The sequence below is a fragment of the Mchenga conophoros genome, linkage group LG19 (assembly GCF_057382185.1).
Source record: "Mchenga conophoros isolate Kocher_MC1m ecotype Shallow Benthic linkage group LG19, M_conophoros_male_GT1.1, whole genome shotgun sequence".
In the NCBI taxonomy this organism is placed as follows: Eukaryota; Metazoa; Chordata; class Actinopteri; order Cichliformes; family Cichlidae; genus Mchenga; species Mchenga conophoros.
The window spans coordinates 10,098,600-10,112,724 of NC_140544.1; the positions used below are offsets into that span (position 1 = coordinate 10,098,600).

Here is a 14,125-nt window from a genome sequence, read left to right on the forward strand (position 1 = left end):
TCTCTTGGAGCTTTATATTCTATGCCAAAATAGCTTAACATTGGCACATTCCAATATGAAATGTGTTACACCCCTCAAAACAGGGAGAAAAGAATCACGAGAGTGATTATGACTTGCGTCTCTCATGCAGTCGTTTATTGCAGTGAGGAGAACGCGCGAAAGCCCCCTAGTGGAGAATAGAGACACTACTAATCAATCCCAAAAAAGGCTTACTAGCCAATCAGAGATGTATAGATTGTAGTTCTCTTAAGTAACATGAAAGCCATTAATATAACATGAAAAATAATAAACTCTTAACCATTTTCTTACCATATTTACATTATTTTCGTCCTTATATCAACTGATATGAATTAGTATTAACTGAACAGTTTTATATGCAGTAGTCCTTCAACCTGTCACAAATACAGAAAGGTGGCAGTTTCCTTTTCACATTTACAACAGACATTTTTATTTATAGATCCTGTTCTAAAAAGCCTGCATGATGTCCATGATGTTATGTCTAACATGTCTGTTACTTTTACCATTATCAGCCAAGATATATTCCCAGGTATCTATTTCACAATTCTATTTCTCTCTACTAGATAATTCTTAGATTGTCACATGTGCTGGTGGTCATGTGAATTGAGTTACTGTGGAATAGTAATGCCTTGTGATTAGATGGGGTTGGGTTAACTACTGAATTATCTGCTTTGTTTGGCTGAAATTTTTCTATGCAATGTCTAATCTGCAAATACTTCCAGAAGTCACCCCTATCTCATAGGTTGTACTCTTGAACTAACTCAACAAAAGATTTAAGAATACCATCTTTACAGAAGTCACTAATTGTATGAATTCCATTACCAAGAGTTCTTTTTCAAAATAATATTTGTTTCTCTATTTTTAATTCTGGGCTATACCAAAGTGACGCATATTGCTGTTTGTAATCGGAGAGTTTGTACATTTTGTAGCCTTTGCCCAAACCTCCTGAGAGTGTTCAGTAATTGTGTCTCTTTACCACTGGATTGTTGTGATGACATCTGTATAGGGTGAAAGGGTGTGACAAGAATCTTTTCTATGGTGGCCCACTTTAGGCTTCCTCCCTGCCCAGAGAAATTCTTTAATGAGATTGTGGTATTGTTTTAGTATACAATCAGGTATGCTGTGTAATGGATACATAGTTAAACAGGTAAAATTTTGAAATATTTCAAAAATGAAGCCATAGTCTATTTCTGACTGATTAGTAGACAGGTTGATTATAAAGGGTTGTAGTCCAATGTGAAGATATTCAAAGTGTGATGTTACACAAATGAATTACAGTTATTTGGATAACCAGTGGTGGTCCTAGCCTGTTTGGCGCCCTGGGCGAACACTCCCTCTGGTGCACACACAGACACACACATAAAACATATTAAGGATTGTACATTAACATAAAGCTAAAACTGTTGTCGGAACCATACTGAATTTCACCAGAGAAACACACACACATATGAAGAGAGAGAGAGAGTATGCATTGTATGCAAACGGCTACAAAACAGCTATCAAAATACGTCATACAATGAGAACAGGAGAAATCAACAATTGACAATGACTAATTAACAGTGTTGGTCAAGTTACTTGAAAAAAGTAATCAGTAGCTAATTACTGATTACTTCCCCAAAAAAGTGATCCCGTTACTTTACTGATTACTTATTTTCAAAAGTAATTAATTACTTATTAGTTACTTAGTTACTTTTTAAAAACACGATTTACAACCTGAATAGGTGATAAAGTGATAGATCTTTCAGCCCAATTCTACTTTTTCTGCATAATCCATCATACAAAATGTAATCAAATGGAAAAGTATCTTTTTAAAACTTGTTTTATTAGTTTTAATCTTTTAACTTTATGCATCAAGCAAAAATGTAATTATATGCAACATTCTCTGACTGGAAGAAATTTGTTTAATATTTAAACCTATTTTCTGCACATTCCAGCTCATAATAAATATATATATATATATATATATATATATATATATATATATATATATATATATATAGAGAGAGAGAGAGAGAGAGAGAGAGAGAGAGAGAGAGAGAGAGAGAGTCTAGAGAGTCTTGTAATCGGAAGGTTGCCGGTTCGAGCCCCGGCTCGGACAGTCTCGGTCGTTGTGTCCTTGGGCAAGACACTTCACCTACCGCCTACTGGTGATGGCCAGAGGGGCCGATGGTGCGATATGGCAGCCTCGCCTCTGTCAGTCTGCCCCAGGGCAGCTGTGGCTACAACTGTAGCTACCTCCACCAGTGTGTGAATGTGAGAGTGAATGAATAGTGCTATATAAATGCAATCCATTATTATTATTATTTAGATCTCTGTCCAGAAGAGTGCAGTCTTGGGAACAGCTAAGATACTGCACAGGACCCTCAAGCTCCCGAGCCTCTCGTAGAGGACCCGAGCTTGGAGGACTGACCGCCCGCAGGGGCGAGCGGTCCTAGGTATGTAATACCTGGCAGGTAATGTCCCAGGTATTTAAGCCCTAGTGGGAGTTGTCCCTTAAGAGGGTTGCTGACCCACTGTTGATTATGTGCCTTATCACAAGGTGTGAAAAAAGGAGTTCATTTTCGATAGAAGTTTGGGGTTAAACCATTGCGAAACCTTGCCTCACCCTATCATATGATCCATTGAGATCATTTGACACAAAATGTGAGTGGGGGTTTTGGGACCTGGGAAGGATGTCAAAACTGCATTGAAGGTGGCAGAAAGCTGTTGTCCCTTACGCTCTGTTTGAGGATGGTCGTTCAGAGCGTAAGGGACAACCCCCGCTAGGATTTCAATCCCTGGGACTCTCCACCATTTGGTTTTAGAACTGAAGAAGCTTCTCAGCTGAGAAGTGAAATGTCTTCAAGCATCTTAAAGAAGTCCAGTTGTTTTCTTTCCAAGCTTCTCTTATCTAACCAGAATATTGATGCTTGTCTCCACAGTGTTAAATTTGTGTCACGTTCAGTGTGTGGAATAAGGAGAGAAAGGACCCAAACGCAGGACTCGCCAGCTGGTTTAGAATATGCACACTGCTTAACCCTTTAAGACCTACCATAGAACCAAGTCCGCCAGAGCTTATATTATATTTTTACATGCTGTGGTGCCATTTTTGGGAGCATTTCAAGTTGCTATACATCAATACAACAATTATAGCCCAGATTTTAATAATATGTATTCATTAAGTGCATAGTAATTATATAAATTGCAAAAAAGTGCAATAAACTACAAAAAAATTGAAAATCGTTTTTGCTTTTTTAACATATATTTCTAGTTAGAGAAATTTAAGAGGCTTATCCCTCAAAACTGTAAATACAAAAAAGTTGCACAAAATAGTTTCCCACCACAGGAAATTTATTTTGAGTGTCTTCATAGTTTTATTTTTGAAATACACCAATTTTTATACACTGCAGGAAAAACGAAAATAAATATTATACTGCAAATTTGCAAAAAAGCAGCATATGCATCAAAATCAACTATTTCCAGCAGTGCAATATGAGTCCTAAGCATCCCAGAAACGACACAGAAAGTCATGAAGTCAAGCATAACTTTTAAAAAGAGCAGTATAGGCCCTGAGGCCCTGATGGTAAAAAAGACTATTTCCGCAAAATGACGTCACTTCCGGTTTCGGGCAGGTAATGGCGGACATGCAAAAGTTCGCGCTGACGTCTATTCCAACATAGGAAGTGTTATGAACAGCTGATCGGATCGGCAAAGCGTGTTTCTGGAATATTATGTTTTTGTTGCTGCAAGTGCTTTTTATGCAGTTTTTGCAAAGCTATATGTGGAAGGAAACCGTGACCTAGGACAAGCTGATGGCATAAGATGTAAGTACAACTCCTCCGGTTTCATATGCAAAAAAAATTATTGCGCTAGCTTACGTGGTTGCAGAGCTACCGGGATTTAAAAATAGTTACGTAAAACAGGGCGTGCCCGCTCCGACCGGCTCTAAAGGGTTAATGACTGAACTAAGAGGACTGCACATGACTGAATGAACAGGAAACACACATGAGGAGTTGACGACAATGAAACAAGGAACTGGGAGAAACTGAGGGCTTAAATAGACAGGCTAATGAGGATATACACCTGGGGTAAATATAACTAATGAAATAGAGGAAGTAGATGTCACGAAGTACAAGGTGGACTCACGCGCTGGACTCCGGGGATGTTGCACACAAGAGAATTTATTAAAGAACAATGTCCAATGAGTGTATATACACAGATGCGGGGCAGTGCTATGTACAAAAGGTGAGGGGGGCAGGGCTCCGTGGAAAATCCAGGGGAACACGCTCGTCTCTCTCCACACAATCCAAACACAAATCCACTCGCACACCAGGGAAACAGTCCAGGGAATCTGTACACAAAGAAACGCTTGTTAGATTCTAAACACACACTGCACGGGAAAATACTTGCTGGGACGCTCGACTTTCACTGACACGATTCTCACAACGATCCAGCGAAGAACAGCCGTTGCTTCCTGTAAGCAACGGCTTACAGGAAGCTCTCTCTGTCTTTCTTTCTGTAAGTCAGAAAGAAAGACAGAGAGAGATAAGGTGTGGGTGGACATTGTGTGCTTACAAACAACTCGATTGGATGGCCAAAATATGTAGATGCAGCGTTCAGTAGATAAAGCCGGGGTGATTGTGGCTCAAGAGTTCGGAAGGTTGCCGGTTCGAGCCCCGGCTCGGACAGTCTCGGTCGTTGTGTCCTTGGGCAAGACACTTCACCCGTTGCTTACTGGTGGTGGTCAGAGGGCCCGGCGGCGCCAGTGTCCAGCAGCCTCGCCTCTGTCAGTGCACCCCATAGTCCAAAAAGGCCCAGATGGACAAGTTCAGGGGGCCGACCCGGAGGCCGACAGCAACGGCGAGGAAACAGTTCCGGGGGCCGACCGTGCGGACGGCAGCAACGGCGAGGAAACAGTTCCGGGGGCCGACCGTGCGGACGGCAACGAGGAAGCAGGTCCGGGGGCCGACCGTGCGGACGGCAACAGCGGTGCGAATGCAGTCCTGGAGGCCGGCAATGCGGAAGGCAGTGGCGGCGTGCAGGAGGTCGTCCACGCAGAAGGCGGGGGTGGCAACAGAAGTCCGGAGGGCGGTCACGGTGGTGATGATGCCCAACAAGCGGCCTGACAAATGCTCGAAGATGTTGCGGCGGTAGTTTGGGACCTGAAGGTGGCGTGATCCCTGCGGCACCAGGCGAGGCGGAGGCTGGACCAGGCGAGGCAGAAGATGATGAAGCTGAGGCGGAGGCTGGGCCAGGCGAGGCAGAAGATGATGAAGCTGAGGCGGAGGCTGGGCCAGGCGAGGCAGAAGATGATGAAGCTGCGGAGGCTGGACCAGACGAAGATGCGGAGGCTGGGCCAGGCGACGCTGATGCTGTGGAGGCTGGACCAGACGAAGATGATGAAGATGCGGAGGCTGGGCCAGGCGACGCTGATGAGGATGCGGAGGCTGGACCAGGCGACGCTGATGAGGACGCGGAGGCTGGACCAGGCGAGGATGAAGCTGATGGTGACGCTGAAGCTGGACCAGGCGACGGCGTGGGTGAAGGTGAAGCTGGACCAGGCGACGGCGTGGGTGAAGCTGAAGCTGATGAGGAGGCTGCTGCAGGCGAGGATAACGAGGCTGCAGCTGGCGACTGGACGGGCTCCTCGGGCCCTCCAGCTGCCAAAGCAGGAAGCTGGCTTGGTTCTCCTGAACCTCCAGCTGACGAGTCTTGGGGCTGGACGGGCTCCTCGGGCCCTCCAGCTGACGAGGCAGGAAGCTGGCTAGGTTCTCCTGAACCTCCAGCTGATGAGTCTTGGGGCTGGACGGGCTCCTCGGGCCCTCCAGCTGACGAGGCAGGAGGCTGGACGGACCCCTCGGGCCCCCCAGCGAAAACAGTCTCAGAACCAGTGGGCACTGAAGCCCCTGGCACACACAGAGCAGAACCAGCAGGCGCGGGCACCTCTGGCAGGGACAGAGCAGAACCAGCAGGCACAGTGGCCCCTGGCAAACACATAGCAGGCTGCAGCTGCCCAGAGCATTGACTCTGCTCGGGCATTGACTCTGCTCAGGCAGTGACAGCCGGGTGCAGTCCTCAGCTGGGTTCCCAGCCTCCAGGGGTCCAGAGTGGGCTGAGGGCTGAAACTCAGCCTCTGGGGAGGCCCTGTCCCAGTCTCTGAACTAGCCAGTTTTTTAGGACAGATTACATTATCATTAGGTTTGTCTCTCTGCTTAGAACAAATGGATGAAACACAGTTCCTTACAGATCGATTTGACTGAGCTTGTTGTACCGGAGTAGCAAGTGACACGGGATGCAGGGCTAGTGGCTGCTGAACAGGAGGCTGAACTGAGGGTGACTGAAACAATGGTTGGGATGACGACGGTGGTGGAATTGGAGACTGAGCTTGAGGCCGGGCGGCTAACTGAGCTTGAGGCTGCAGTTCAAAAGAATAAACAGTCCTGGTATTATCAGAGCTGGTGTTAATTGTCTCTGGGATATATGCCACAGTTTTCGCAGACCCTGGGTTAGCTGACATGGGTTTAACAGGTTCAGAAGAAACAGAAGAACAACAGCCCTTTGCTTTCGCTGAAGTCTTAAAAATGCCAACCTGGGAGAGATCGGTTACCACGAAGGTAGGTAAGCTTTGCGAATTAGCTCCCACTGACACACCCCGAACAACCCCAGAAGAAAAAGTCTCAAAGTTCAAATCGGAGCTGTTATCCTTTTTACTCACCACAGTCGGCCGCTCTGATGTCCCGGGGTCCGACTGTGGCGAGGGGCGTCGACGGCGTGAGTGCCGTTTCCTATTCGAAGGCTGGACCGACGGGCCGGGCAGAACACTCTCCGTCGGGTCAGGAAGTGAAGCATGAGTTGCAGGGTGGGTGGTAGCAAGGGGGAGAAGATGAAGCTCGTTCAGAACAAAATTCTGTGTGAGCGGGTGAAGTGAGCTGAGCAACCAGGGGAGACCAGAAACTAAGCGCTGTAGCCGAACAGCTATGCCTTGGCGGAATTTTCTCCCCTCATGCTCCAGCCATAAGTTAATTAATTTGTCTACTGAGTAAATAATGTCCTCGCCCGAGGAGTCAACCCGCTCCTCGGGCGGGTTGACTGCTGCTGGGTCCATAGTGGTCGGATCGTGGCTCTGTGTTCCCTCTGTCTGTCCATGGTGTTATTGAGTCTGCCTGTCAAGTTCGTGGCTCAAGAGTTGGGAGGTCGCCTTGTAATCGGAAGGTTGCCGGTTCGAGCCCCGGCTTGGACAGTCTCGGTCGTTGTGTCCTTGGGCAAGACACTTCACCCGTTGCCTACTGGTGGTGGTCAGAGGGCCCGGTGGCGCCAGTGTCCGGCAGCCTCGCCTCTGTCAGTGCGCCCCAGGGTGGCTGTGGCTACAATGTAGCTTGCCATCACCAGTGTGTGAATGTGTGCGTGAATGGGTGGATGACTGGATATGTAAAGCGCTTTGGGGTCCTTAGGGACTAGTAAGGCGCTATATAAATGCAGGCCATTTACCATTTACTGTCACGGCTGGCGGGGTGAGCCGTGTGGTGTAGGAGAAAAAGGACCCAAAATGCAGGCAGTGGACTGGTGATGAGAGCGATGATTTATTTACAGAAGAGGAGCGACCGAACAGGCAGTGAGAAAAGACAAATGACTGAAAAAAACCTAGACTGGAAAAACTAAATGACAAACCTAAGCATGAACCAAGAGCTGAGAATGCAGAGAGACGTAGATACACCGAGAAACACAGACGATCCAACAATGAACAGAAGCCAACACACACTATAAATACACGCTAGGTAATGAGGAGATGACATGCAGGGGTGGACACAGCTGACACTAATGGACATGATGAGAAGCAGACCTACAAAGTAAAACCAGAAACACACAGACTGTTTTGCAACAAAAACGCAGGGACCTGAACAGAGCACAGAGGGGAGACACAGCTGGGAGCAATTAGGCTAACGAAACAGGGGAGAGGTAAAACTGAACACACTGACATAAGACATTAACTTTCAGAATAAAACAGGAAACTAACAGACACAGAGAACCAGACAGGACACTGAACTTGACAGGCAGACTCAATAACACCATGGACAGACAGAGGGAACACAGAGAAGTGGGAGCAGGCAGGCAAAGAACAGAAACCTAACAAATGGCAAAATCACAACAAAATACACACTCGGAATGAACAAAAGCATAAGGAAACACAAAACACTGAGTCCTCAGCCTCAGGACCATGACAAAGAGTTTCAGGTTTCTTCTCTGTTGTCTCCTGCGAGATGAACACACATTCCTTCAGTAACCCCTCTTGAGGGTAATAATCGTAGAATCATTGGTTTACACATATAAATATCTGAGTATCTTGATTGATGACTCGCTCGTTGTATTTTTACTCAGTTGTATATAGCATTCGTATTCTATTTTTATCTTATTGTATATTTTTATTCTATTTTATTCTACTGTATATAGTATATTATTTTATTCTATTCTGTACAGCTGTGTACTGTATTTATTCTTATTGTATTCTAATTTTTGCGTCATAACTTTTGCACTGTCCACTTCCTGCTGTGACAAAACAAATTTCCCACGTGTGGGACTAATAAAGGTTATCTTATCTTATCTTATCTCACCTTCAAACCACATGTAAAGAAACTCATGAAGAAACTGAAGTTAAAACTGAGATTTTCAAAATAAGTTCTGTTTTTCTTTTAATACAAAGAAGTTGTTGCTACAACATTTTTACATGTGATGGTAAAAAAAAGGTATGAGCATGTACAGCATGAAACATGTGCAGCATTACAGGTTTAGTACCCTTGGCTTGGAGAGAACTGCAGAACAACTGGAAAATGACTGAATTCATTTCATTAAGTGATTTTAATTCAAAACTAGGCCAAGTCCATAACATGCAACTGTCTTTTGACCCAGTGTTTTGTGTTTTCTATTATTGTGATGTTGGTTGTGGTTTTCAAGCTCTTTGGTTCTGTTCTTCCTCAGTTTGGTGTTTAGTCATTCCTGCATATGTGTTCCTCTGTGTAAAGTCTGAGTTTCTCAGTCTGTGTCTTTGCATGTGTCAGTCCCTGTTTTATTTTGAAGGTCAGTGTCTCAGGTTATTGTATTCTGTTTTACTTCCCTCAGTATCGTCAGCTCTGATTTCCCCCAGCTGTGTCTCCCTCCTGTCTCCCAGTCCCTGATTGCCCTGTGTGTATTTAAGCCCTCTATTTTCTACTGTTCGTTGTTGTTTCGTCTGTGTGGTTCCCCTGCATCTCCGTTCGTATCTTAAGGTTTCAGATATGTTTTATGCTTAGATTTCCCTGTTTAGGTTTTGTCAGTTCTGTTCTCGCCACCCTCGCCTTTTGTTGTATGTCATTCTCCTCAATAAAGCTCACTCACACCAGAAGTGTCTGCATCTTGGGTCCTTCAATAATTCCCACACGGCTTGCATCGCAAACCGTGACAGTTTCAAATAGATTGTCATTTTAATTGAATTTTATTTTTATTTTTTTATTTTGCATGTGTTCTGTTGCTGCCTGTGTTTAACTGTATAATTTTTGTAACCGTGCTGCTGCCTATCTTGACCAGATATCCCTTGAAAAAGGGGATCAATGGGATCTTCCTGGTTAAATAAAAAAACACTGAAGAATGGCTCTAAGAGTTTCACTGTTGACAGTTTCAGATCTAGTGTGCCTTTTCTCTCCAACGATGTGAATAAAATCAGCATTAGCTCAGAGTAGGTTAGTTAAGTATAATTCAAGTTTATTATAATCATTTTGCTTTATTATCATTTTTTATTCTGGTTTGCTAAACTGCTTTAATAAAATATCCTGCTATTAAGGTCTAAATTGTGAACATTCAGTTTTTAACTTAATAGTATTAGTTGTAGTGTAAATAGCTCTTAGATGTTACTCCAGCATTTTAAAATATAAGCCTCTTGGGGCCGACTGTCCAGGCCACTAAAATGAACCCTGTAATTAACTGCTAAACTGGTAAATTATCTAGAAGGGAACAGGTGTGGCAGACATAAACTGCACCTGCTCTCAGGACCACCATTTCCATATCAGAGGCAGGAAAGACACCTGGATGGCCTTGCAGCAGTTTGAGCTGGGCGAGTCCTCTCACCCACATTGGTTCCTGTATATGGGTGCTGGCTCTGCAGGTTGACAAATTTTTAACAGTGAAAAATGACTTAAATCATTTTCTGAACAAGCTCTTAAAGTCATTCAGTTTAGTTTTCAGTTGTTATAGATTTGTATTATCCACATGCATTCTGACAAATTAAGAAATTGGTGTGGGGACTTTTGTGTTTTACTTTTAACCCAATCATGATGAAGCTCAGTGTTTAGGTGCTCACCAGTGTTTCTAATATTTTGTCTACTACACATATACAGAGACTAGAATAACTCACCCGGTGTTATAATGTGTTGTTTAGTACATTGGAATCTGTTTTTTAAGGGTCATAAATAATGCTAATGCTGCACTTTATTAATAATAAGAGAATGATGGTGATAAACAGAGTTCATAACTGTATTATTATTGTTGTAGCTCCTCACTTCGACCACTGGAGGGCAGTGAACACAATATACAGTCAACACAAACACCACAGAGCAGTTTCTGTTCCACACACCTCTGCTTATCACATGACATCATACATTCTGCATAACTCAGTATTTATTATGGTGGAAGATACGGCATGGTGATATAATATAGCAAAACCAATTTCATTATTTGATCTGATTTTCACAAAATGTTGACATTAAAAATTAACCAAATAATTAAAAAGCATCACAGCATCAATCCAGTAGCTCTTCTGGAAATGAGTGTTGCTGAGGCATCTGGTACACAGATCAGCTGTACCAGGATGCTTACTGTTCACTGAAATCAGTCAAATTGAAATCAGTGAATGATTCTGTAATTGTTTAAAAAAAATATCAAAGCTTGTTTGCACACTGCAGCTTAAAATGTAACTAGTAGCTACTTTACTTTATAGTAATCACACTGATATGTTCACACCCAGAGCTCTGTTAAACACCCTCTGAGCATCATCAGCAAGCTGGTTAAGGAAATAACTCAGAGTGAAGTAGGTTGTTGTAAAAGAGAGGCTCATTGATGCTGCAGTTACAAATAGGAAAGAATTTCTGGATACTTTCCCTGCTTCCATTAATGCAGCTTTACCTTGAACTGAGATAAACGTTTTCATGAAGAACTCTGCAGGTATTTTAGCCAGTTCTGACTTGATGACAGCACACAAATCATCATATGACACACCTGAGCTGGCAGCAAGTTTCTTCAGAGACTGCTTATCAAGACCAAACCCAGTTACATAATCTGTGACAACTGAAAGCATCATGCTGTCATCAACATTAACAGACAGCTCAGGAACTGGAACAGCTGCTCCAGCTGCAGACAGAGTAGAGTAGTATTTTATTCTGGACTGAAAATCTTTCTTCTTGTTGATAATCTCCTGGTTGATGTTGGACATGGCACGCAGCAGAGCATCACTCTGGTGTGCAGGAAGTTCTCTCTCTAAGGTCTGTTGTAATTCAGAGAATTCATAAATGTGAGGCTCAAAGCTGGACACCAGGAAGACCTGTGGAGACTCAAAACCTTCTTTCTGAAGACCTGTGTTATAAAAGATAAAAAACAAAAAAGGCTCAGAGTTTAACTTTACTAACTTAATAAACAAAGAATGATGTTCACACTTGTTTGCACTGAGGTATAAAGAAGAGAGAATGAAAATAAAAATTTATTTAAACAAATACAAGGTAAGACAGAGTTCTGTGAAGGCTCTCAGTCATCCAGGTCATGGTACTCTAAGGAGCTTGGTAAGAAAAGGGTATGGACTTCTTTAGGTTTCTTGAAGATGTTTCATCTGAGAAGCTTTTTCAGGGCAAATTGATGGAGAGTCCCAGATTTTTATGCTTTATTGGAAATGTCCCTAAGAGGGTCGCTGACCCACTAATTTAGAGAATTCATAATAGTGAGGCTCAAAGCTGCACACCAGGAAAACATGTGAAGACTTGATGTCTACATCTGAGTCCTGTTTTACAGAAAATACATGCTAACATGAGGGGGAAAAAAATCAAACTAAGTTGTGAATATTTTTAAATAGTAAATTCACAAAGTGATATTACTTTGGTAAAAATGATTAGATAAGAAACTCACCTTGAACAGAGTCGTCTCTGATTTTTCTAAGAGTCCCCTCTTTACTGAAGTCTCTCTTTCTTTCCTCATCACGTATGTTGTTGTCGATCTTTGAGCGAACAAAGTAGAACTTTTTCTTCATCTTCTGAATCTCCTTTGCAAGTTTCACGTCATTTTCTCTGAAGCGATCAGCTGAGATGATGATGAAGACGTCAAAGTTCTCAAATCCAACAAGCTTCAGGTACTTCTTAGTTGGAAACTTGGTGGTGCCGATTCCAGGAAGATCCCATAAAGTAACATTGGGATAGTTTGGATGGAGGTACTCCGTGACCTCTGAGGTGGTTTCCACAACACCAGTGGGTGCAGTGCCCTCATCTTCATCACCAATGCTCTTTATGCCTCTTAAGGCACTAACAAAGGTGGATTTACCAGATTTAGATTCTCCTGTGATGGCGATTTTTAGTGGAATATTATTTGGTTCTTTTAAATATCTTTGAATCTTTTCTACTGCTGCAGCAGTGTCATTGGTCAGATCATGTTTAACTGAAGCAAGTACAGCCCCCATGTGGACCCTTAAATAAAAGAAAAAGCAGTTAGAATCACTGCACTCTCATCTCTGAATACAGATGATATCATAAATCCTTCATCACCATATAATCTTGAAAATTTCTTCGTCTTTGTTTCCAGCTGCTCTGTCACATTTTCAGACTCACAGGCAAAGAAAGTATGAAACAAATCAAACATAACACTCTGAATTTAAACAGCTGATCTTTGATTTCTTCCAGAAACTGATCAGTGGAGCAGAAACTCAGTCCTAACTCAGACTTTACATTTAAATGGAGACCAGAGAGCATGGGACCATGAATCTGTGTGTTTGACCTCATACATGTGGTTACCCCAGTGTGTATGGATTGCAAGGAGTGACAAAATTAATTAAATACGCCTTTATGTTTCATTAACATATTAAAATTGGAATTAATTAATTAATTAATTAATTCCAATTTTAATTTTATTTATTTATTTAATGAATTAAATGCTCATTCATATGATTTAGAACATTTAAATTATTTATTTCCAATGTTATTTAATGAATTTAATTATATACATTTAATTTTATGATTAATTATTGAAACATTTAATTATTTATTTTTTCACATTTTAATTAATTACTGACACATTTAATTAACTATTTAATTTAATACACCACTCCTGGCCCTCCATACAGGTGAGCCTCCTGATGTGATGGAAAGGTACTTTATGCGTACTGTGACCCCCCCCAGGGAGCTGACCAGAAATCTGAAGATTTTCACTTGATTAATAAATATTTTCAAGTTATTTCAAAAGAAACAATGTTTGATATGACACTAGGGTTTCCAACTGTCCCGTCGTTTTAACCGGGACATCCTGTAAAATGAGCAAAACTGGTTCGTCGTATATGTGACCAATTGTCACATATTGACCGTTACCTGCAATGTCACAGTGCATATTTACACTATGCTGAGCTGGTTGTGCATTGTGCTTCTGGTATGCCAGTGTGTCCCTTATTTAATAATTTAACAGTTGGAAATCCTATGTGTGCAGGGTCAGTCCAAGGACAATCAGTTAGTGCTTATTACTTGTGTTTCTCTACACATTTATAAACATTACTACAAACGCGCAAGATTTTGCTACAGTAATAAGAGCCCCATGGTTAGCGTCACTCTCATTGTTGTGTGAAAAGCTTCATATTCATCCTTCAGGTGCATCTAGATCCGTAACAGGTGTGCAGGTGTTTTCTTTGACCGATCGCGGAAGTCGTCCATGTAGAGTCAAGTATGACTGCAGAGATTCACAGCTCACAAACTCAAAAACCAAAACAAAGAAACCCAACAAAAACTGTAGCACTGATGTGTTCAGATTAAGGAAAGGTGGAAAAAAACACCACAGGCTGAAATTTGAGTGAATTTAATTTTGCAGACAGAAAGTTTGATACAGTGGTGGAGGTTTACCTGCGTGTGACGATGTTGGAGCG

At 42.5% G+C, this 14,125-nt stretch overlaps 1 protein-coding gene and 1 pseudogene across 2 annotated transcripts in view; both read right to left on the minus strand.

Annotated features, from left to right (window-relative positions):
- Window positions 1–14,125, minus strand: part of LOC146551751 (interferon-gamma-inducible GTPase 10-like) — a 51,264-nt pseudogene extending 37,139 nt beyond the window's left edge. The window contains exon 1 of the transcript XR_014889970.1: window positions 14,103–14,125. The product of XR_014889970.1 is annotated as an interferon-gamma-inducible GTPase 10-like (transcript). The remainder of the gene's footprint in view (window positions 1–14,102) is intronic.
- On the minus strand, window positions 10,861–12,679 carry LOC146551755 (interferon-inducible GTPase 5-like). Its single transcript, XM_085258271.1, has 2 exons — window positions 12,136–12,679; window positions 10,861–11,592 (listed from the first exon to the last, which is right to left on the minus strand). The coding sequence occupies exons 1-2, from the start codon at window positions 12,677–12,679 to the stop codon at window positions 10,964–10,966; spliced, it is 1,173 nt and encodes a 390-aa protein (XP_085114397.1). The 3' UTR covers window positions 10,861–10,963.

Bases quoted from the DNA above. Each gene is read 5' to 3' on its own strand.
- LOC146551755 (XM_085258271.1), bottom strand. From the start codon at position 12,679: ATGGGGGCTGTACTTGCTTCAGTTAAACATGATCTGACCAATGACACT. The intron at 11,593-12,135 runs GTGAGTTTCTTA...TTTATAACACAG, and splicing joins CAGAGACGACTCTGTTCAAG to GTCTTCAGAAAGAAGGTTTT.